We start from the raw sequence: 21,585 nt of genomic DNA, 5'->3' as shown, positions 1-21,585 counted from the left end.
CATAATATTAAGTTAACACATGTAGAAACTGAGAAACTTACAAAACGAAAAGTGAGATACCATGTCAGTTCGTAATCATTGGCTTGGTCAACAACTGGTGGAACATCTAAAATCTCTTGTTCTAATGGAGGCTCCGCTTCTACAACCAGGACATCAGGAGGACCATTTACCACATTATCTTCCAAAACAACTTCTTCTTCAAAGGATACATCATCATTACCATGGTCCTCAATCTTAACCATTTGGACAACTGGTAAAGCACGGTCCGGAGTTAGTGACTGCAGACCGTTAGGACAGAACAGTAAAATTCTAAAAACCCGATCGTCAATCAGCTCAAAAACCAAAAAATCACCAATTATTAAACAGAGATCCTTTGCAATTTGAGAAAAATCAACAATGTAATGGTTAATATCCCAAAGTTTACTTATGCTAACATTCCACATCTTATCCTCGCCAAACAGGATAACAAAATCATTAAACAAATTATCACCATTGAAATGATGTTGCATAAATTCCCTGGGTAACCACTGCAGTAGATTGAAAATATATTAATAATTATAAGATGTAAAGGTTTTTCAAACATAATAGACAGCGTTTAAAGCTTATCAGATTGCTTAACTGAGGATGTAACATAACAATATGGAACTTTGAAGAATTCACCGTGTGTAGATAACTTTTGAAGTGAGTTATTCTAAATGATGATGAATCTATATTTTGGAAAACAACAAAATCTCCGTCTTCTATACCAAGTACACTGACGACAGTTGGCCACCCGTTCGAAAGACAAAAACCGTTTGTAGACTCCTTGATATTAACATCAAACATTACAGATTCATCTGTAAACAAAAGAACAGTACCGGTCGGGTAGCCCTTTAAATCCAATCTGTTGTACCAAGTTGGGAGGAGCTGTAAAGATCAATGAGAATAGTAAAATCGTCAAAACAACCAACATGTAAGATAGACTTTATATCAGTTAATTTGTTAGGTAACGATATAAGTTATGAAAATAAAACATATAACCTATTCTATTTTAGTCTTGTCCTCTATATAAACAAAAAAACCACGCTCCATAACTGTGAACAGAACAAAATAACATTAAGATAACGATAATCCGGTTAAGAACCACATTAACATTAATGATTGAATTATAAAAAAACAGAGTAACGATATGTGAAAGAACAAACAACAGTGATATGTAAGTTTATGATATCCATTAAAAAAAGTTAAAATATCACAGTTAAAGCAAAAAATCTCAAAAAACAAAGGACAACGATTAAATTCGGAACTTATACACAGATTTGCTATTATATAGAAAAAAAGTAACAAAGATTATAAATAAAGGTATTAAAAAACAAAAAAGTTTTCAATAACAGATAAAAAAAATCACGTATAAAAAAAACCAAAATTTTGTGTCTAGGGTTTTATGATTACTTGAACACACAAAAATATAGTTAACTTTATTGTGTTTGAATCGGTTTAATCTATGCTCATATAGTTACACAATGAAAACTCACCAAGAATCTAAGGAAAATTACATTGAACATTAGAAACTTTAGAACAAATTAGGATGAAAATTACACTAAGGACAGTCGGATAGAGAACAAATAGGTTCGAAAATTAGGAGGAAAATTACATTAAGAACAAAATTACATTCAACATTGAAATCATTTACCAAATCAAAAATCATAAGTTCGTAAATATAGAAATCGTGCAAAGATATACTTACCAGAAGCAAAATCGCCGTAGAAACTTGTAACAAAAGCAGACGCCGATGAAGATGATGATAGCACAATGACGGATTGTTCGAGAAATGATGAATGAGGGTATTATAATATAAAGATTCATTCATCTTCTTAATCTTGTAAACACAGATCTTCGTAAATTTGGAATGACTGATGTGATTAGCTATAGACTAGAGATATGCAATGATAAATTGGAGGAAAAAAGAGGAAAGAGGGGAATTGTAGGCGTGATTTTAATTGAAAGGATTTCAAAGGAATAGAGAGATGTCATGATGAAGGTGAAGATATGAAAAAGGAAACGGGAAGTAAGGTTTTAGCACTAACAGAAAAAAAAAACGGTTTTATATTGGCAATAAGATGGGTAATAAAAGGACAAATGGCAAAACACGGGTTGCTAAACAAAAAAACAATTTATACTTTAATGCGCAAATACTTTATTACAGGTTCGTTCGAATAGAAACAAAAATGATAGAAAGTACGTGAACTAAGATAAATAGATGATAAACATAAAAAATTCACAAGCCATTGAATATCTCTTTATTTACAATATTCATTGTTTTATTTGTAGGTTTGCCTTCATTGTCAAGTATTAGTAACTTGATTCCATCTCGTCTTGTAACCCTGGATAAAGCTACGTACAATTGACCATGTGTGAAAACTGGTTGTCTTAAGTACCAAACAACCTTAGATAGCAACTGGCCCTGGCTTTTGTTGATCGTCATCGCAAAACATACCGTTATTGGAAATTGCCTCCTTTGAAATGCAAAAGGAATCTTTTTGTCTGAAGGAACCAAATTCATTCTAGGATGAATGTCCGAGAACCAATATTTCCACCTGAAATTATCTCAGCTTCAATTACACGGCTGTAAAGTTTTGTAACCTTTAACCTTGTACTGTTACACAAACCATTTCGTTGGTCAATATTTCGTAACAACATTACTGGAACACCAACTTTAAGCACTAACCTATGATTGGGTAATCTAGATACTTTAAGACCATTTAGCACGTCGGGTGAGTATATTTTTTGCTGATTCGCATTGCCATCTTCAGTAGGGCATAGACTGTCAGAACTAAGATACTATTTTTCTTCACCTGGGAACAGTGCCAACAATCTGTCATTAATCTCGTGAACAACCTCATTCTTAGGCGCAAGTATAGCTCTAGTACTAAAGTAATTACGATCATTGTAGTTTTTCAAGATTGACGGATAGACAAAATCAATCAGGCTAGAAATTGGGTCAGATGAGCTGTCAGTTAAAAGCTCATGTGGTATTTCAATTGCTGCTTCTCCATCATTGGAACCACCAACATTTCCCTCACCAACGTCCAACAACCATTTTGCAAAATTATTGATCTCTTCAACTTCAAACGTAGGTCTTCCAACGGTTAACCTCATGTTTCGAGTTAAAGTCAACAACTTACACTTCCTCCACATATAAGACGAACATAATGAGGCATTCATAATTTCTTGTCGTCCACCGTTTGGAACAACAGGTAATATTTACCTAAAATCACCACCAAAAACAATAACCTTACCTCCAAACAGAACATCAAATCTGCATGAATTAGAGATATTGAAAATGTCATGCATAGTTCTATCCAAAGCCTCAAATGCATGTTTATGAACCATAGGAGCTTCATCCCATATAATGAGTTTGGTCTGTTGTAGTAATTTAGCTACATCATCGTCAGGTTTAATGTGACAAACGGAATCCTCATTAAGATTCAAAGGTATATGAAACCTAGAATGCGCCGTTCTTCCTCCATCCAACAACAATGATGCAATTCCGCTAGATGCAACGTTTAATACGATCTCACCTTTTGACCTAATTGCAGCAGACAATGTTTTCCATAAAAATGTTTTTCCAATTCCGCCATAACGATAAACAAAAAATACTCCTCCATTGTTTCCATCAATTGCGTTCATAATTTCTTCATATACTGAACGTTGTTCATCCGTTAACAAATTCACCTGACCTTCATAAACATTTTGTAAATCTGTTCTGTCATATGCAAGCTCTTCGTTAATCAATCGGCAACGAAAGTTATCTAAAGATGAAGTATCTGGGTAAGGCATTAAACTCAACAACTTCATCAATATCACTGTTAATAAAGACTCAGGTGACGGTATACAAATTAGATACAGACAAATGTCCTGTACATAATAATAAAAAATGTGATTAATTTAAACAGTTATTAAAATTGAAACAGTAAAGAAAATACAGAATAGATTTAAAGTAATATGATACCTCCCCAGAGTTTGTATTTTCTAAACTGAATGATTACGACCACATTTTTTTCACCTCGATTGCTGCTCTCATACTCCATTATTTGATCCGCATAACTGTCCCAAAGTGTCACAAAGATCTGCTTATTGCTGAACATTAAAGGTAGTAAAAAATAAAATTATTAGTGTAGAAAACATATCATAACAAAGATAATACTATCAGGAATAAAAGTGAAAAAAAATTAAATAAATACTTCAAGTCTTCAATCATAAACGTGACTTTCTTCTGGTTTTTTCCATTATTAGTTTCCATGTCTACCTCGAAGGGAAAACTTTTGACCACAAATCCAACTACATCTGAGGAAAATATAAATAGTGTCAACAAAACAAATATGTGTTATGTTGTATTATATAGTGTTAATTGTATATGATACCAATTGGACTTTTAAAAAACTTGCTGTCATCTGTTGGATCCTCCACAACAGAATCAAACGGAGTAAAATCAAAACCCTATTCAGAACCAATAGCCTCGTGGCATTCCTCAACAACGGTGTTGTTATTAAGATTAATCTTTAAACCACCGTGAGCGTATTTGACCTTCTGACGATTCTCACCCAACGAAGGATCTCGAATTGTCAAACAACGCTTTTCTTCTAAAAGATGTTGATATTCAGTTGCGTTTTTAGCTAAAACAAAAGCTTGCATTTTTGTTCCCTGACCAAAAACAGCATTATTTTATACAAAAAATATGTACTTTAAAAATTATAGGTATATATTATTAAATTAAAACAGAAGTCTATGAACGCTTACCTCACTGTCCATGACTATCATATCATAGCAATAAACTTTTCTAGCGTTATTGAAATCAGCTCTTGTCCACAAACGAACAATGTGAATTCTGATGGTGTAGTTATCAACGTTGAGGTCCAAATTATTCAATAGTGTGATTGCAGGTTGTTCCATTTCTGCATAAAATTAAAAGGAAAGATCTACTACTTCTAATAAAGCAAAATAATTTTAAGCCATTTGTCATAGTTTTAACCTATTACTTGCCACTTGGCAATTGACTAATCCATTTTTGTTTCTAATGACCGCCAAAACCAAGAATCCTCACTTTTCTTTTATTTTCCTTTTTCTTTCTCTAACCTAATTAATTCACCACCGTTTCACAAAGAAATCTCTTCATCTTCACTCCAATCATCTTCCCAAAATACATTTGGTTTCCTTACATAAGAATGAAAATCGCTGGATCTACATATAATCATTGGATTCGATTGTTCTGCTTCTTCATCGACGCATACTTTTTCTTTTATCGGCGATTCATAGAAGATTCTGAAATCGATATACAAATCCGTAAGTTGTTTATGTTAAATTTCTTCTTTAATCATTATTTTGTGTTTCTTCGTTTCTTTACTTTCTTAAATTTATGTTTATGTTGAATAAACCCTAAATATGATTGTCATTGATAAATCTGTTGATTTTGGGGTTTTAATTTATGTTTACCTTTACAAATACGATGTTTATGAATAACCCTAAACCCGATGCATGCTGCTGAATTATCTTAATTTATATTGTTTTTTCATTCATTCAACTTTGTATCAAACCCTATTCCCGATTTGGATGCTGAATAACTTTGAATTCTATAATTTTAACTTTTGTATATTAATATTATTTGATTTTTTGATCTGTAATTGTTAATAATTCTGTGATTCTGATTCAACAGTCTATATCCGATTTTGCATATAAAAATGAATTGATTTTGGGGGTTTAACAATTTGTTTTGAATTAATATGTTTATATTGGTTTTTCAACTTTATATTTTCCTTACTTTTTGTGTTATAGAACTACTTATTAAACAGATTGTAATGTGTAATCAGTTTATTTTTTATGCTATCATAATATGATTATATAATTAGTTGTCATAATTTTTTTCCACATTATGTTTATGAAGATAGTTGTTTACAGAAATTTATGTTTGATTGCATAATTTGATTATTTTGTTTGTAACTACGTTGAATGCATAATGATTTATCTGATGTCGTTTGTTTATGTAAACTGTATTTTAGGTATTTACTATGGGTGATAGTTCATCAAGGTATTTTTGTATTCATTTTACTTATTTTGTTGCAATAACCTAAACATGTTTTACTTTATTAACATTTGTTTTTGTATTGTATTCTAATTCAGTTACAGAGCACCCTGGTTCTGTAGGGAAATGAGTCGAGCAGACCAAGTTATTATGGTAGGTGAATAATTTTTTATTGAGTTTTTGTTTAGTTTTTTTCTTTTTATTTTATAAAGTTTACTATAATTTTTTTTAAACCTTTTGAGTATAATTATAATTCGTTTTTCCATTCTATTGTTACATTAGGCCATACCAGATGACGCTGCGTCTAAACTATGGGGTGTTGACAAAGGCCCTACTAATGTTACGATACACACTGAAGATGGCAGTGTCTTTAATGTTTTTTTAAGCGCTTCTAAAGGGAAGATATTTTTTTTAATGGTTGGTCCAATGTTGTAATACACTTGGGACTAACCAAAGGGTGTTTGGTAGTTTTTAATCCACTAGATCCTACAACTTTTAAATTAACAAGTTTCATTGATGGGGTTAGTCGTGGCTCTTTCTGGACATATATGCTATCTCCGTCATGTAATTTTTATGTAAGATAAACTCATATATTACTTTTTCCTAATGTGTAGAATTATTAATTTATTTATATTAATATTAACCTTTTTTTCTTTCCTTTTGTATCATCCTACAGGACATCCCTCAAAGTACTTTGCCCAAAAGTTACGATTATTCCTCAAATGACGTAACCTCTACTGTAATGATAGACAACAAAACATTTAACGTTTCTATTGTAACATACGACGGTAAAGTCGGTTTTACCGTTGGTATGGACGTAATTGTTAGTCTGTTTCAGTTGGAGGTTGGTTGTTTATTGTTATTTACTAAAGGTTTTGGTCATTTTTTCTATTTAAAAGTTTTTTGAAAAAACGGTGTTGAAATCAATTATCCTGATGTAGATGCTGATGAGGTAAATTACATATTGATAGCAATTTATACATTATATATATATGCTAACATGCTAATTGATTACAAATTATATTTATTACTTTTCAGGCTGAAGTTCCACCCTTAGATGCTGAAAACGAACCTGATGAACACATAGATGGTTGTGTTACAACGTTTGTTCGTATGGCTGGTGAAGATTATTTTGTAAGTTTGAATATACTTTTACAAACTCCTTAAAAACAAGTTATCTCATTTTATTTTACTCTATAAAGATATAAAGAATAAAGATATAAAGATAAATAATCATATCTATTGTTAAAGATATTTTTACAACAATGCAGAGAATCCCTGATCCTGTTTCACGCAAGGCTAGACTTGATGAAGGCTTAAAGGATTTGAACATAAGATTTTTGCATATGGATCCTCCACTGCAAATTACCAACGGTACAAGACGTGAAAAAAGATCCAACGGTCGTGGTTATCGATACGCTTTAACCTGTTGGAAGAAGTTCATGAAAGCCGCTCGGATTAAGGTCCGTGACCAGGTTCACTATTGTTTTGATGAAAATGAGCAGGTTTTGAGTGTTGTGAGGGTTGTACCTTACGTTAAGCGTACTAAGTAGTTATATGACAATTACGGCATGTTTTTTGCCTTATCCATTTATTTGGTTTTAACATTGGTTTTGGTTTTCAATTTCAAGGTTTTTTTTTTTTATTTTTCATATCTTAACTGTTATGTTATTCACTATATGCCATGTCTTTAAAGTTCAATGTATGTTATTACTATTTTTTAATCTCACTACATTAATGATGTATTTAAAACAATATACAAACTACTTATAAGGATAAAAGAAGCTGATATATTCCAATATTAACTGATTAATGTTTACAAATTATATAGTTTTTATATAACTCACGGTTCAAGTTGTTATAATAACATTACTGTATAATGTATATTTTGTTATTGTGATAATTTAATGTATTCTATATTTTTTTGGTTTTTAAAAAAATATAAAAAAATAAAATTTTAAACATTAAAGTCAAGCATATTTATAAATGATTGATATGGATAGAATACCTTATTATTTTAACCATTTAACATGATTTAAAATAACCACGATCCTATTCATGATTTTATCAACTTACTTTCTGCACATAGATTATATTGTTGTTATTTCTAGATTGTAGAATATTGTATGTTTTTCATTTTCATCTGTAAACCTTGCATTTTAGTTTGTACCTGTTATATTATAAACTTTTTAATTTTAATATAACATTTAATTAGCATAAAGAAAGTATTAATATTCTTTTTAACAATAGAAAGTCAACTTTCTCTTAATTGCTTGAACAAAGTCGAAAATTTTTACTTTAGTAAATGTTTAGTTAATTATGGAAACTGTTGAATCATAATAATTTATAAAAATGTAATTTTTTTTAATTTTAGTAAAGTTTATCAATTATAATTAAGATAAATAAATAATATTGCTACCATAATTAAGTGACCATTTTATTATATAAATTAGTTTCATTTGTTATTATTCATACACATCACAACTACTGAAGTTGTCTCTTTCGATATACATATCTTCTGGTATGAGTTTTGAATTTGTAATGTCTTTGATGTAGTTATTTTTAAGTTGTTTTAGTCATCAGCATACATAGGATGTTTTCATGTTCTTTTCTTCAATTATTGTTCTATATCATCATCAACTAACATATTTTAACTGTTTTTTTTATTTATTTTAGAGATGGAACAGGCTGCTGTCACACTTTTGAATAATGTTGATCTTAATGTTGATGATTACACCATCAGAATCCGCATTGTCAGGCTATGGACAAGACCTACTTTCAATAATCCTAGAAAGATTTATTGCTACGACATGATATTCATGGACCAGGAGGTTTTTTTTAGACCAACTCATACTTTTGTTTGAATAAAAAATATTTAGTTTCAGATTATAATTACTTATAAAACTGTTTTTTTTTTCAGGGTACGAAAATGCAGGCCTTTGTTTTACAGAAAAACACTACTGGTTATGAACATTTGCTGAAAGAAAATCAATGTTTAACCATTCGTAACCCTTCGATGGGTGAAAATCGTCAAAAAGTCAAATATGTTCATACTTCGTTCAAGATCAATCTAAATCCCAACACTACTGTCCAAGAATGCAATGAGCCTGTTGGTGCTGAATGGGGATTTGACTTTTCTCCATTTGATTCTATTGTGGATGACCCTCTAGATGATAGCAAGTCTTTCAAAAGCCCTATTGGTAAATTATTTTTAATTTTTCTTAATTTTTAATAAATTTAATATTATATATCTTATGTAATATTAATTTCATTATTCTGTGATGTTTAGATGTTATCGGTTTTGTTGTCAAGTGTCTTCCGTCAGATGATAAGAGTGATAATAATAACGGCAAAGACGAGAAGAAGACAACCTTTATTTTGGAAGATTTGCAGTACATCCTTATATATATATACATATACCTTATATTACTTATATATTTCTCCCGTTTTTTATATATTTTACAACTATCAAGTTAATTCTTTACTTTTTGTTTTTTAGACACCATCAGATTTACGTCACGTTATGGGGTTGTTATGCTGATCAGATTTTGGATTTTGAGAAAAACAATAAGGACGAAAAGAATGTTGTGGTTGTTGTTCAGTTTGGGAAGTACAGATTTTGGGGAGGTATATTCTATACCTACATTCAGACTTTTCATTAAACTACATATTGATTTTTATACAACTTTGACTTTTATTTTTATGTTGTAATAATGAAACAGGTAATATGTATGTCTCAAATTTGTATAATGTAACTCGAGTCTTGATAAACTCTGAGGTGAAAGAGATAATGGATTTCAAGAAAAGGTTTGCAATCGTATTACATTTTTTTATAGTTTTACTTTTAATATGTATTACTTTCAATAATGTTCTAAATAATTATTTTGACATTTTTTTATTAGATTTATCGAGAGACTTTCTCCCGAGATTTCTTCCAGTTATTCTGGCTTAAGTTCTCCTGTTGTGAAGACTGTCACTGAAGAGTTCCTATCTGACTTGACGTTTTATCCCATTGGGTCGTTAAACTCAATAGATACGGTAACACCGATATAAATATCTTTAATATTTATTCTTTTATCTATTTTTTTATACATTATCTATATCTTAAACACAGACGAGGTTTGTTGTCATTGTTGGCACTATCAAGAGTTTTGCATCGAACAATGAGTGGTTTTACAACGCCTGCACAACCTGCAACAAAAAGGTTTCAACAACTACTGTTGTTAAACAGAAGCAGGATGGTACTGATGGTGTTGAAGAGGTCACTGTCTTGGAATGCAAGACTGATGTTTGTAATACAAAGAACGTTTCATCAGTTCCAAGGTAAATCTTATCCATGTTAAGTTTTTTTTCAAGATAATTAAATATCATTAATATATTTTGCAGAATTAGGCTTTATATACGTGTGCAAGATTGTACTGGTATTGTTAGCCTGACATTGTTCGAGCGTGAGGTGACAAAGCTTTTGAAGGTTAATGCTAATCAACTTTTAGACAACAACATTGAAGTACGTAATAAAAATTTCCTTTTTATCATATTTTTTCGTTAGTATACAACATACAACAGTAAAGTATATTTTCTTTTTCAACAGTTAGCAAACGAAGGAAGTTTTCCAAATGAGCTTAATTCTTTACTCAATATGAAGTTTGCGTTCAAGATTGCTGTTTCTTCTTTTAACATTACCAAAAAGTCTGATGGCTACTCAGTCTCCAAGATGACTAATAACCCTGTCGTTTTATCGAGCTTGATAAACATTTTGACACTATTCAGGTATATTTTTTCTAATTTACCTTTGTACTATTATTACAAGTTGTCAATAATTTTTGTGTATTAATTATTATCATTTTTTGGTTATTTTTTTTTATACAAATTCAGCCTATTGATGAAGAAGCCTTCAGTGTCGAACCATCTGATTCAAATCGTACTGAAGATTTGCCTGTTAAGGTTTACTATACTATACCTTATGTTTCAATTAATTCTTACTCATTACCTGTTAAATAAATTAATATTTTTAACTCATCCCTACTTATTTATTTATTTTCTTTTTATAGGATTCCATATCCCAAACGGGAGACGATGTAACCCCTAGCTCGAATGTTTTTAAAGTTGGCTTTACAACATCGTTTGATCAGAAGGATGCTGACTTGGATACGAACAGCGAACGTGACTTGAAGCGCAATTTGGATACCGTGTATGACGTGGATGCTGTTTCTTCCCAGTCTTCATCAAAGATGCGTAAAGACGGTGGTGTCGATGAAGTTATTCTGATTCCAAATAAAGAAGCTTAGTAATCTATAATTCAAACATTTGATATCATCGTTTGTTTTGTTTTCATTTTTTTGGATATTTTTGTTGGGATTTTTTTGGATTCTGACAATGATTTGACTATTGTGGTTAATTTATATGAACGTGATTGTTTCGTGGTTTAGTTGTTTATTTCTGGTTACAATTTTATTTTTGCTAATTGTTGTTAATTATACTTATTTTTCTTATATATATTTTTACGATACTTTATTGTTTGATGTTATATATCCATTATTTTTAAGTCTAATAATGTTTTTAACCCGATTATATTATTAATAAAAAAGAAGAATAATATTTTTATTAAAGTTCTAATGTATGAATGCTGCCATATAAACCAAATTTATATACGATGCATTTAAAGCATAATTTTTGTATTAAAGTTTTTGTTTTGGTAAGTTATTTACATATGGTAACTTGATTCGGTTTTATATATATTATTTCCAAAAAAAAATTTAAACTGTTGACTTTCCAAAATGAAGAATATTAATATCATTAAATATTAACATTAATAACGTTTCCTTAAAAAAGAATTTTTACATCATATAAATCTCTTCATCTCATTTCAAGTCATTTCTACTATTTTGTGCTATGAGTACATCCCTTTCACTCCAATGGTATTTTAATTCAATTTGAACAAACGATAAGTTTGATATTCCAAAAGCTTATTCCGCAATGTATAAACGGTCAAAGCATGATTCCAATACTTCCCGAAACCAATCAAACCAGGGAAACACTTCAGGTTTTCTTATTTGATTTATCTTTAACATTCCTTTGTTTGTTTATGTTTATTAATGATTTTTATTATAGTGTAATTCATTTTATTTACTTCAATGATAGGCATTTCAAGTAAATGCAAGCGTAGATCTTCATTTATCTCCAGTAATGAAGTTAACATAAACAACTCAACAGGTAACACTTTTTTGATTAATGTCATGTTTGTCTACTTTGTATAACTAGAATAACTATATCGATATGATTTATTTATGTTATGTTTCTCTAATTTAGATGTTGCGGCTATTACCTCAAGAAGTCCTTTCTCAGACATTACCAATGGTATGGAACTTCTCTCATTTCTACTATTTTGTGCTATGATTTATGTTATGTTTCTTTAATTTAGATGTTGCCGCTATTACCTCAAGAAGTCCTTTCTCAGACATTACCAATGGTATGGAACTTCTCTCATTTACTAACTTATTTTCTTATTCTTCAACATTTATTTACCAATGTATATCGATTTTATGTTATTCAATTCATGTGAATGTACAAAACATGTAATAAATATTAAATATAAGCTAAAAAATAAAAGTACAACACATGATATATATATATATATAAATACGGTTACATAGTAGCTGTCCAAACTACATAAAGATCGTAACTTACGCTACCTTACTTTTAACACATACATAAAGATCACACATGTTAACAAAAACTTTACAACTTTTAACACCACATAACTTACGCTATCTTACTTCATTAGCCAAAAGAACAATATGTTATTCTTCTACAGTCGTTCCAACTTTCAGACATTACCACTAGCCGAAAACATTGGCAAGGAACAAAACACCAATATGTGGAAAGTACTGGAACTTGCAATGATCACCATCTTTTATGTTGTTATCCTTAAGCCATTTCGCCCATCCTTTGACAACGTACTTTATACTGTTTTTATTTGGCTCCGCCCTAACATCATGTTTTGTCTCGACATTCTCCCTGTTGACGATCTTAACTTTCAATGTTTCGTCAACTCCTGTTATCCGTGCTACCTCAACTGGTATGCGCTTCAAGTTTCAAAACATATTACCAATTTCCAATATTAATGTCAAATATTTTAAAAAATACCAAACTTATTCAAATTATGTAATCATATTAGAAATGTACGAACATATAATTTAGTATCAACTTACAAACCGTTTGGTGTATGGGACAATGAATATCAGCGGACCAGTTTCATCGTCATCATCATCAAACTCTTCTGAATCAGCCAAAGACTCTTCAGAATCCGATATAACCACAACATTGTTCTCTACTCCGGCCATGCTAAGAAACAGTTAAAAGGTTGACATATTTTAAAGGAAACATAAACTCATAACATATAATCCAATCATTTGTATTTAGTTAAAAGTATTGTTAATTTTCTAACTTTCATTATCTTCACACACTTTAAAGTCATTATAAGTAAAATCCTAACAACCTTTGTTCTTACATTTCATCTAACCCAATAACATAACAATTACTCCTAACAAACATTCTTATTACATTTCTTTTTACCCCCTAAACCCATATCCGAGAACAACTTAACTTCACTACCTAATCATATAAAACTCCTACTTATTATTTGTCTTTTTAATTTTAAAAAATGATTCTTTTGTTAACTGCAACATTTTTCATATAGACATTTATTCAAACACCTGGTGTGCATTGTATTCTTTATGTCTTATTGCATGTCATTATATTCAAATCACAACCTAAATCAGTTATTTTCATAGCAGAATACAGGTATGCACCAAATACACTTACAACATCATGTATGTTAACTAAATCAATGAAAACAAAATTGTCAATGAAACAAGTTCCGTTTACCTTCTGCTATCCAGATTTGGTAGTTTATCAAATAAATCGAATCCGATAATTACAGATGAACATCAACATTGAATTTAAAGGATTTATGTTACCTGATTTTCGTAGACTTGGGAACCGTATAATGCACAATTTCAGAATGCAGATGTTAGCCGGAAGTTTTCAACCCTTAATGAAAGTAAATGAAAGTATAAGATTTTTTAATGATATATACATAAATCATGATGAGGTCGACGTAGAAGCAATTAGTAAATGTTGACTAATTTTTATGCATATCAGTATGTCATATTTGAGCACAAGGTTCCATGCATTGAGAATCATTTTTAGCCATATATTTATATCTATTTCTGCATTTTTCTATTTTATATATTAATATCTTTTTTTAATTTTTTATATACCTATTGTGGCATCAATTATTAGAAGGTAATAATTTTTTGTTTACCATGATAACATATATCAAGTATGATAACATTTTTATACAATCTTTAAATATTAACAAAGTTTTATTTATACTTATTGATTGATATACTAATTCTCTTAATACAACTAATCGTATTATATTGTTTCATTTGTTTTACATGTTACTACAGTTTTAACTCCGGCAATTACACAAGACGTGTGCAGAGAGAGGCGTAAGCAACGGAAATTGTATTTGGATAGTAAAAGATCTAATGTATCAAACGTGTTACCGCTTTCTAAGAAAATTGAATCGTCGACATCTAATTTGTCTTCCACTTTATTCCGCACTCCAACTACTTCACATCATGCATCTACTATTTCGCCAGGTTTATTTATTTAATTTATTTAAAATTTTCATAATTTTTAAATTTGTATACTTAACTATTTGGTAAAACGTATATATGTCTAAAATTATTATATATGTCAAATATGATAACATTTTTACGAAAAATTAAATTATTATAAAATTTCATTGCACCTAATGGATTTTTATATAGTTACTTTTTTTATACAACTAATGCTATTATATTGTTTCTTTGGTGTTATATGCTAATACAGTTTTTACTCCGGTAATTACACAAGACGAGTGCAGAGAGAGGCGTAAACTACGAAAACTGTATTTGGATAGTAAAAGATCTAACGTATCACACGTTTTACCGGGTTCTACGACAAAAGAATCGTCGACTTCTAATTCTTCTTCCATTTTACTACACACTCCGAATATTTCACGACATTCATCTACTATTTCGCCCGGTTTAATTATATATTATCATTAAGCTTTTCAATTTTTTTTTTAATTTGCATACTTAACTATTTTTATACATATTTATGTCTAAAACAATATACTTATTTTTTTTTATTTTATCAGTTGTTTTCACGCAAAGTTATCAAAGTTACACTAAAGAGAGACGGAGATTAAGGAGACTTTATCTAGATAGTAAAAAATCTCCTATCTTACAAGGCAAATCCAGGGCTATGAACAGTTTACAATCTTCTTCTATTACAAGGTCCTTTCAATGTAACACACAAAATGGTAATTTTATACATTTGTTAATATTTACAAGTAATATTATATCCGATTTTCTAAATTGATATTTTGTCTAGGTGATTACCCATCTGCTTCAAACAACCAATCACTTTCAACAAGTGTCCGTCGCTTTTCTATTTCTCCAAACATAACAACAATGAATACAACTCCTATTTTACGCAAAACGTCTCCAAAGCTATCTACTGGTAAATCTAAGTTATTAGGCAGACAAAGAATTACATCTCCTATTCCAATGGTTGATTTGACTACAGATGCAGCGTTAGATGTAGATCCTTACAAAGGTGTTTCACCAGGTAGTCGCTTCATTTACATATTGTCGACATTATTTTGTATACCATTTTTTTATTTTTAAATACATCGCTTAATTTCATTTATTTTTATTTCCTGCTAATCTACAGATTACTTAGATCATGGGGACCAGTGTATTACGTGTCAAGTATGCAATGCAAAGTTTTGGGAAGTAGAAACGGCGAGAGGCAGAACCAATAATCGGAAGACAAGTTATTTTTTATGTTGTGGATATGCTAAAGTAGAGCTACCCGATTATAAAGATGCGCATCCAAATTATCAGAAACTGTTTACGTCTTTGGATAATGAAAGCAAGCATTTTTTGAAAAACATTCGCCGTTATAATTCTATGTTCGCTTTCACATCTATGGGTGGTAAGGTCGATCCGACTGTTAATAGAGGTAATGGCCCATTTTGCTACAGGATTAGCGGTGAAAACTATCATAGTATTGGAAGTCTGTTGCCGGAGAATGGCAATAAACCAAAGTTTTGCCAGCTATACATATACGATACAGAGAACGAAGTTTCCAACCGAGATTCTATATTTAGGTAAGTATCTTACAGTATAATTTGATTCAATTGTTTCTGAATTAATAATTAATATTTCATTTTTAAAAATTTTGTCAAAACAGTCGATCTAAGGAGTCGGATACATCATCTTCTGCTTCAGTTGATCGTCACTTGATCCAACATATCAAGTCTGTGTTAGACTCCGATAATGTATTGGTTAAAGTTTACAGGATGGTTAGAGATTGTTTTCATGACGATCCGCAGCTTACTCTTAAGGTACGTCTTATTGGAAGAAGGGACAAGGATGGTCGAATGTATAACTTACCAACATGTGGCGAGGTTGCTGCTCTAATTGTTGGAGATGTTGAAAACGCATTTGAGAACAGAGACATTGTTGTTGAAACTAACTCGGGGACTCTTCAACGAATTAGTGAATTACATCCTTCTTACCTTGCTCTTCAATACCCAATTCTCTTCCCGTATGGAGATGATGGTTACAGAGTTGACATCCCTCATAGAGGTGTCGTAGATGTAACCAACAAGAAGCGTCCAAATTGTACGATGAGAGAGTTCTTTTCGTATCGTATTCAAGATAGAGTAAACCAATTTTCTCTGATTCTAAATTCAAGGAGACTTTTCCAACAATTTTTGGTTGATGCTTATACGATGATTGAGAGCGAGAGACTAAACTACATACGTTTTCAACAAAAAAATCTAAGATCTGATACCTATGAAAGTCTCCGGAAATTGAGAAATAATGGTCAGCAAGATATATCTAATGTTGGTACACCTCTTATATTGCCTTCTTCGTTTACCGGTGGAGCTAGATATATGATGCAAAACTATTTAGATGCAATGGCTTTATGTAAATGGTTTGGTTATCCTGATTTTTTTATAACCATTACATGCAATCCCAAGTGGCCAGAGGTAAAACGGTATCTTAAAGACACCACTCTGAATCCAGAAGATAGGCCTGATATCCTGTCAAGGTTGTTTAAATTCAAACTGGATGCAATTTGTAAAGATTTAAAGGAATGTCATATGTTTGGAAAAGCAGCAGCAAGTACGTATTGCAATCCTTTATTACTAAATATATTTTTTACATTTGCTTTTATTGATTTTAAATTATTTTTATGCAGTTATTTATACAATTGAGTTTCAAAAACGTGGCTTGCCTCATGCGCATTTGTGCTTATTCATGGAACCAGAAGCTAAAATTCCCACTGTTGACCAAGTTGATCCGTTCATATGTGCAGAAATTCCAAACAGAGATGATGACCCAGAGTTGTATACGCTTGTGAAGGATTTTATGATTCATGGACCGTGTGGTAATGCTAATATGAGCTACCCATGTATGGTTGATAAACAGTGTTCTAAAGGCTTTCCTAAAAGATTTCAAGATACTACGACAATTGACGCCAATGGTTTCCCATTATACAGAAGGAGAGATGATGGAATAACAGTTGTCAAAAACCGGATCGAGTTAGATAATAGAAGTGTTGTACCATACAACAAAAAGTTATTGAAAAAGTATCAGGCACATATAAACGTTGAGTGGTGCAACCAAGCTGGGTCAATTAAATATTTGTTTAAGTATATCAACAAAGGTCCGGATAGAGCAACAGTTGCTGTTTTGCATAGTGATAATCATAATGAACAACATGAAAAAGATGAGATTAAAGAGTATTATGACTGTCGCTATATCTCAGCATGCGAGGCATCATGGAGGATTTTTAGTTACGATGTAAATTACAGATATCCTTCTGTTATGAGGCTTCCATTCCATCTTCCAGGTCTCCAACCGGTTGTATTTGGAGCAGATGAAGACATCAATTATGTTCTTAACAGGCCATCTGTCAAGTGTTCTATGTTTCTGTCTTGGATGGAAAGGAACAAAGACCCTGATGACCATTTGGCGCGTACACTAACTTATGTCCAGTTTCCAACTTGGTATGTATGGAAGACTGAAAACCGTTGTTGGCAACCTCGGAAAAAAGGTAACACAATTGGCAGAATTCATAATGTTGCTCCATCTCTTGGAGAAGCTTATTTTTTAAGAATCTTGCTCAACAAAGTCAAAGGACCTAAGTCATATGACGATATCAAAACTGTTAATGGTCATGTACATGATACATTTCGAGATGCGTGTTTTGCACTTGGTCTTTTAGATGATGACGAAGAGTACATCGAAGCAATTAAAGAAGCAAATGAAACAGCAACAGCTTCTTACATACGAAATTTATTTGGCATGATGCTATTGTCCAATACTATGTCAAGACCGGAGATCGTATGGGAAAGCACGTGGAAATACATGACAGATGATTTCATCTACAGATATAGTAAACTACATCGTGTTGAAGGTACATTATCAAACTTTATAAAATCCATTTTGCTTTTTTAATTTTTTTTCATACAAGGTTTAACTTAAATATCATACTCATTGTATCAGTATTTGAACATCTAACAGGTTTATCAATTCCAGACGATGAACTTAAAAATTACGCTTTGTTGGAAATTGAAAAGTTTTTACGTATGAATAGCTCATCGCTACGCAACTTCTCAACAATGCCTTTTCCAGATTCTTCTTCCTTATCTGATCTCGACAATCGTCTGATTAACGAGGAGCGTACTTACGACGTATTAAGTCTCGCAGAGGAATATGTTAATCTGTTTAATATGTTAACTGAAGAACAAAGGTCAGTGTTTGAAGAGATAATGAAATCTGTTGATGGTAACACTGGAGGGATGTTTTTTGTTTACGGTTACGGGGGCACCGGGAAAACCTTTTTATGGAAGACGTTGTCTGCTGCACTTCGGTCAAAAAGAGAAATTGTATTAAATGTTGCTTCGAGTGGAATTGCATCGCTGTTATTGACAGGCGGCAGGACTGCACACTCCAGATTTCGTATTCCTTTGAATCTTAATGAGGATTCGGTATGTCATATAAAAGCTGATAGTGATGTTGCTAAATTGTTGCATCAGACCAAACTTATTATATGGGATGAAGCACCTATGGTCCATAAACATGCGTTTGAAGCCTTGAACCGCACGATGAATGACATCTTCAATTTCGACACTTCGAGAAATTCTGAAACCTCTTTCGGTGGTAAGGTTATTGTTTTTGGTGGAGATTTTAGACAAGTACTTCCCGTTGTTCGAAATGGTGGAAGACAAGAGACGGTGAACGCATCATTAAGTTCGTCGTATTTGTGGAGTAAATGTAAGGTGCTAACGTTGTCAAGGAATATGAGGTTAACCGTTGGAAGATCTCCATCCGAGATTGAGGAAATAAATAGTTTTGCAAAGTGGCTTTTGGACATAGGAGAGGGAAATGTTGGTGGTCCTAATGATGGAGAAGCAACAATTGAAGTGCCATCTAATCTTATAATCAATGATACTTCCGACCCCATTTCCTGCCTGATCGAATTTGTTTATCCTTCAATTCTCGATAACTTTAATAGTCCTAATTATTTTAGTGATAGGGCTATACTTGCGCCGAAGAACGAGGTTGTCAACGAGATTAACGATAGGCTGTTAGCGTTGTTTCCCGGTGAAGAAAGAGAGTATCTAAGCTCTGACCGTCTTTGTGCAACTGAAAATGTAAGTTCAATACAAGAAAGATTATACACACCGGATGTTCTCAATGGTCTTAAGGTTTCAGGCTTACCGAATCATCGGTTAGTGCTAAAAGTTGGTGTCCCAGTCATGTTGTTACGTAACATTGATCAAAAAAATGGTTTGTGCAATGGAACAAGGTTGAAGGTTACAAAGTTGTATAACCGTTTAATAGAGGCTGAAATAATATCTGGAGCTAACATTGGTACTCGAACCTATATTCCCAGAATTACTTTAGTACCTTCAGACAAGAAAATTCCCTTTTCATTTCAAAGAAGGCAATTTCCGGTTGTTGTTTGCTTTGCTATGACTATCAATAAAAGCCAAGGTCAATCACTTTCTAGAGTTGGTCTGTACCTAAGACAACCGGTTTTCACCCATGGTCAGTTGTATGTCGCGTTATCGAGAGTTAGAACAAGAGACGGTGTTAAAATGCTAATACTGGACAAAGATGGGAAGCCTACAAATAAAACAACTAATGTTGTGTATAAAGAAATATTCAACGACTTATGATTTTTCATTATTACTTAATATGTATAATTTCAACATGAATATTTACTGAATGTAAATTTTTTTAATAAACGATTTGAAAATAATAACATTTTTTTGGCATTTGTTGTCTTATTACTCCTGTTATTTGCATTAATTTTAATTTTTGTTTATATATACACATATATAAATATATATCGTGAAAACCTTATTTCTGGTTTAGTCTTTCATAACTTCATGTTCTTTAGTATTTTGAAATCCATTTAAAAAAACCACGCTTACAATTCCCTGTTTCCTTATTTTTCTTCCAAAAATTATCATTGCATCTCTCCAATCTATACATAATCACATCAGTCATTCCAAAATTACGAAGATCGGTGTTTTAATATAATTTATAATGATGAATTTTTGGGGATTTTCATACCGTCATTCTTCCTTAAACTCTAAACGGTTTATCTATCTACCATCGCCTTCATCATCTTCGCAATTTAGTTCGTCGTTTTTGCCTCCGGTAAGTTTATTACAGGTTCGATTCTATATTTTGTGAAGCTCTGATTCTTGATTTAGTAACTGATTTAAAGTTATTTACGGTTTATGTTATAAACCCTAATCTTTTTGCATCTTGATTTTTTAGGTCATAATGTTTATTGTAACTTTCTATTCATTTAATGTTGTTGTTTTAGTCATTATCTTTAACAGATTGCTTTCATTATGTTTGGATTTATATTCATATACCCGAAATCTTCGGCAATTAACTTTTGTTGATATGCACATCTTTAGTGTTATTTTTGTTTAAGTTGTTCTATTTTGATGATAACCAACTATTCTGTGTGATTTTTTTAAGTTTTTTTTTCTATTGAATGAATTAATTTTTGTCTGATTGAACAATAATTGAACCATACCATGTATCTTTGTATTTCTCATCACCTTCTGTTATTAAAGTTTTGTTTCATGATGTTTTTTTTTCCAATTTAGGTTAATATACTGGTATACTCTGTATTTTGTTGTTTTTATTGACTTTTATTACATGCCCTTGCTACCACTTAAGTCTTTTAAGATTGATCAGTGCATATGTTAAAAGTATATTTGACGATTACTTGACGTTTTTAACATTTTATTAAATCAGTTAATGTTATGTCTATTATATTAAAGTAACTTTTACTATACAAAAGAGGCATGAATGCATTTATAAATCTCCAATTTTACCAATAATGTTAATCATACTGCCTTAATA

At 31.3% G+C, this 21,585-nt stretch overlaps 3 protein-coding genes across 3 annotated transcripts; 2 read left to right on the top strand and 1 right to left on the bottom strand.

Moving 5' to 3' along the window:
- Window positions 1-5,352: 5,352 nt before the first annotated feature.
- On the top strand, window positions 5,353-11,346 carry LOC110871914 (replication protein A 70 kDa DNA-binding subunit B-like). Its single transcript, XM_035979869.1, has 17 exons — window positions 5,353-6,064; window positions 6,157-6,211; window positions 6,341-6,633; window positions 6,735-7,010; window positions 7,097-7,192; window positions 7,330-7,521; window positions 8,735-8,889; window positions 8,979-9,258; window positions 9,348-9,450; window positions 9,558-9,685; window positions 9,781-9,865; window positions 9,961-10,096; window positions 10,173-10,381; window positions 10,445-10,565; window positions 10,650-10,828; window positions 10,934-10,979; window positions 11,110-11,346. The coding sequence occupies exons 7-17, from the start codon at window positions 8,737-8,739 to the stop codon at window positions 11,344-11,346; spliced, it is 1,677 nt and encodes a 558-aa protein (XP_035835762.1). The 5' UTR covers window positions 5,353-6,064; window positions 6,157-6,211; window positions 6,341-6,633; window positions 6,735-7,010; window positions 7,097-7,192; window positions 7,330-7,521; window positions 8,735-8,736.
- Window positions 11,347-12,662: 1,316 nt separating this feature from the next.
- Window positions 12,663-13,496, bottom strand: LOC118483793. The gene is made up of 2 exons (XM_035979390.1): window positions 13,270-13,496; window positions 12,663-13,143 (listed from the first exon to the last, which is right to left on the bottom strand). The coding sequence occupies exons 1-2, from the start codon at window positions 13,399-13,401 to the stop codon at window positions 12,898-12,900; spliced, it is 378 nt and encodes a 125-aa protein (XP_035835283.1). The 5' UTR covers window positions 13,402-13,496; the 3' UTR covers window positions 12,663-12,897.
- A 2,089-nt stretch (window positions 13,497-15,585) lies between these two features.
- Window positions 15,586-20,375, top strand: LOC110923947. The gene is made up of 5 exons (XM_022167999.2): window positions 15,586-15,742; window positions 15,848-16,286; window positions 16,370-17,310; window positions 17,387-18,607; window positions 18,715-20,375. Exons 1-5 carry the CDS (start codon window positions 15,586-15,588, stop codon window positions 20,373-20,375), a joined length of 4,419 nt encoding a protein of 1,472 aa, XP_022023691.2.
- The last annotated feature ends 1,210 nt before the right edge of the window (window positions 20,376-21,585 follow it).

The sequence above is a fragment of the Helianthus annuus genome, chromosome 11 (assembly GCF_002127325.2).
Source record: "Helianthus annuus cultivar XRQ/B chromosome 11, HanXRQr2.0-SUNRISE, whole genome shotgun sequence".
In the NCBI taxonomy this organism is placed as follows: domain Eukaryota; kingdom Viridiplantae; phylum Streptophyta; class Magnoliopsida; order Asterales; family Asteraceae; genus Helianthus; species Helianthus annuus.
Note: the sequence above shows the minus strand (reverse complement) of the source record. Positions and strands in the feature narration are given on the sequence as shown.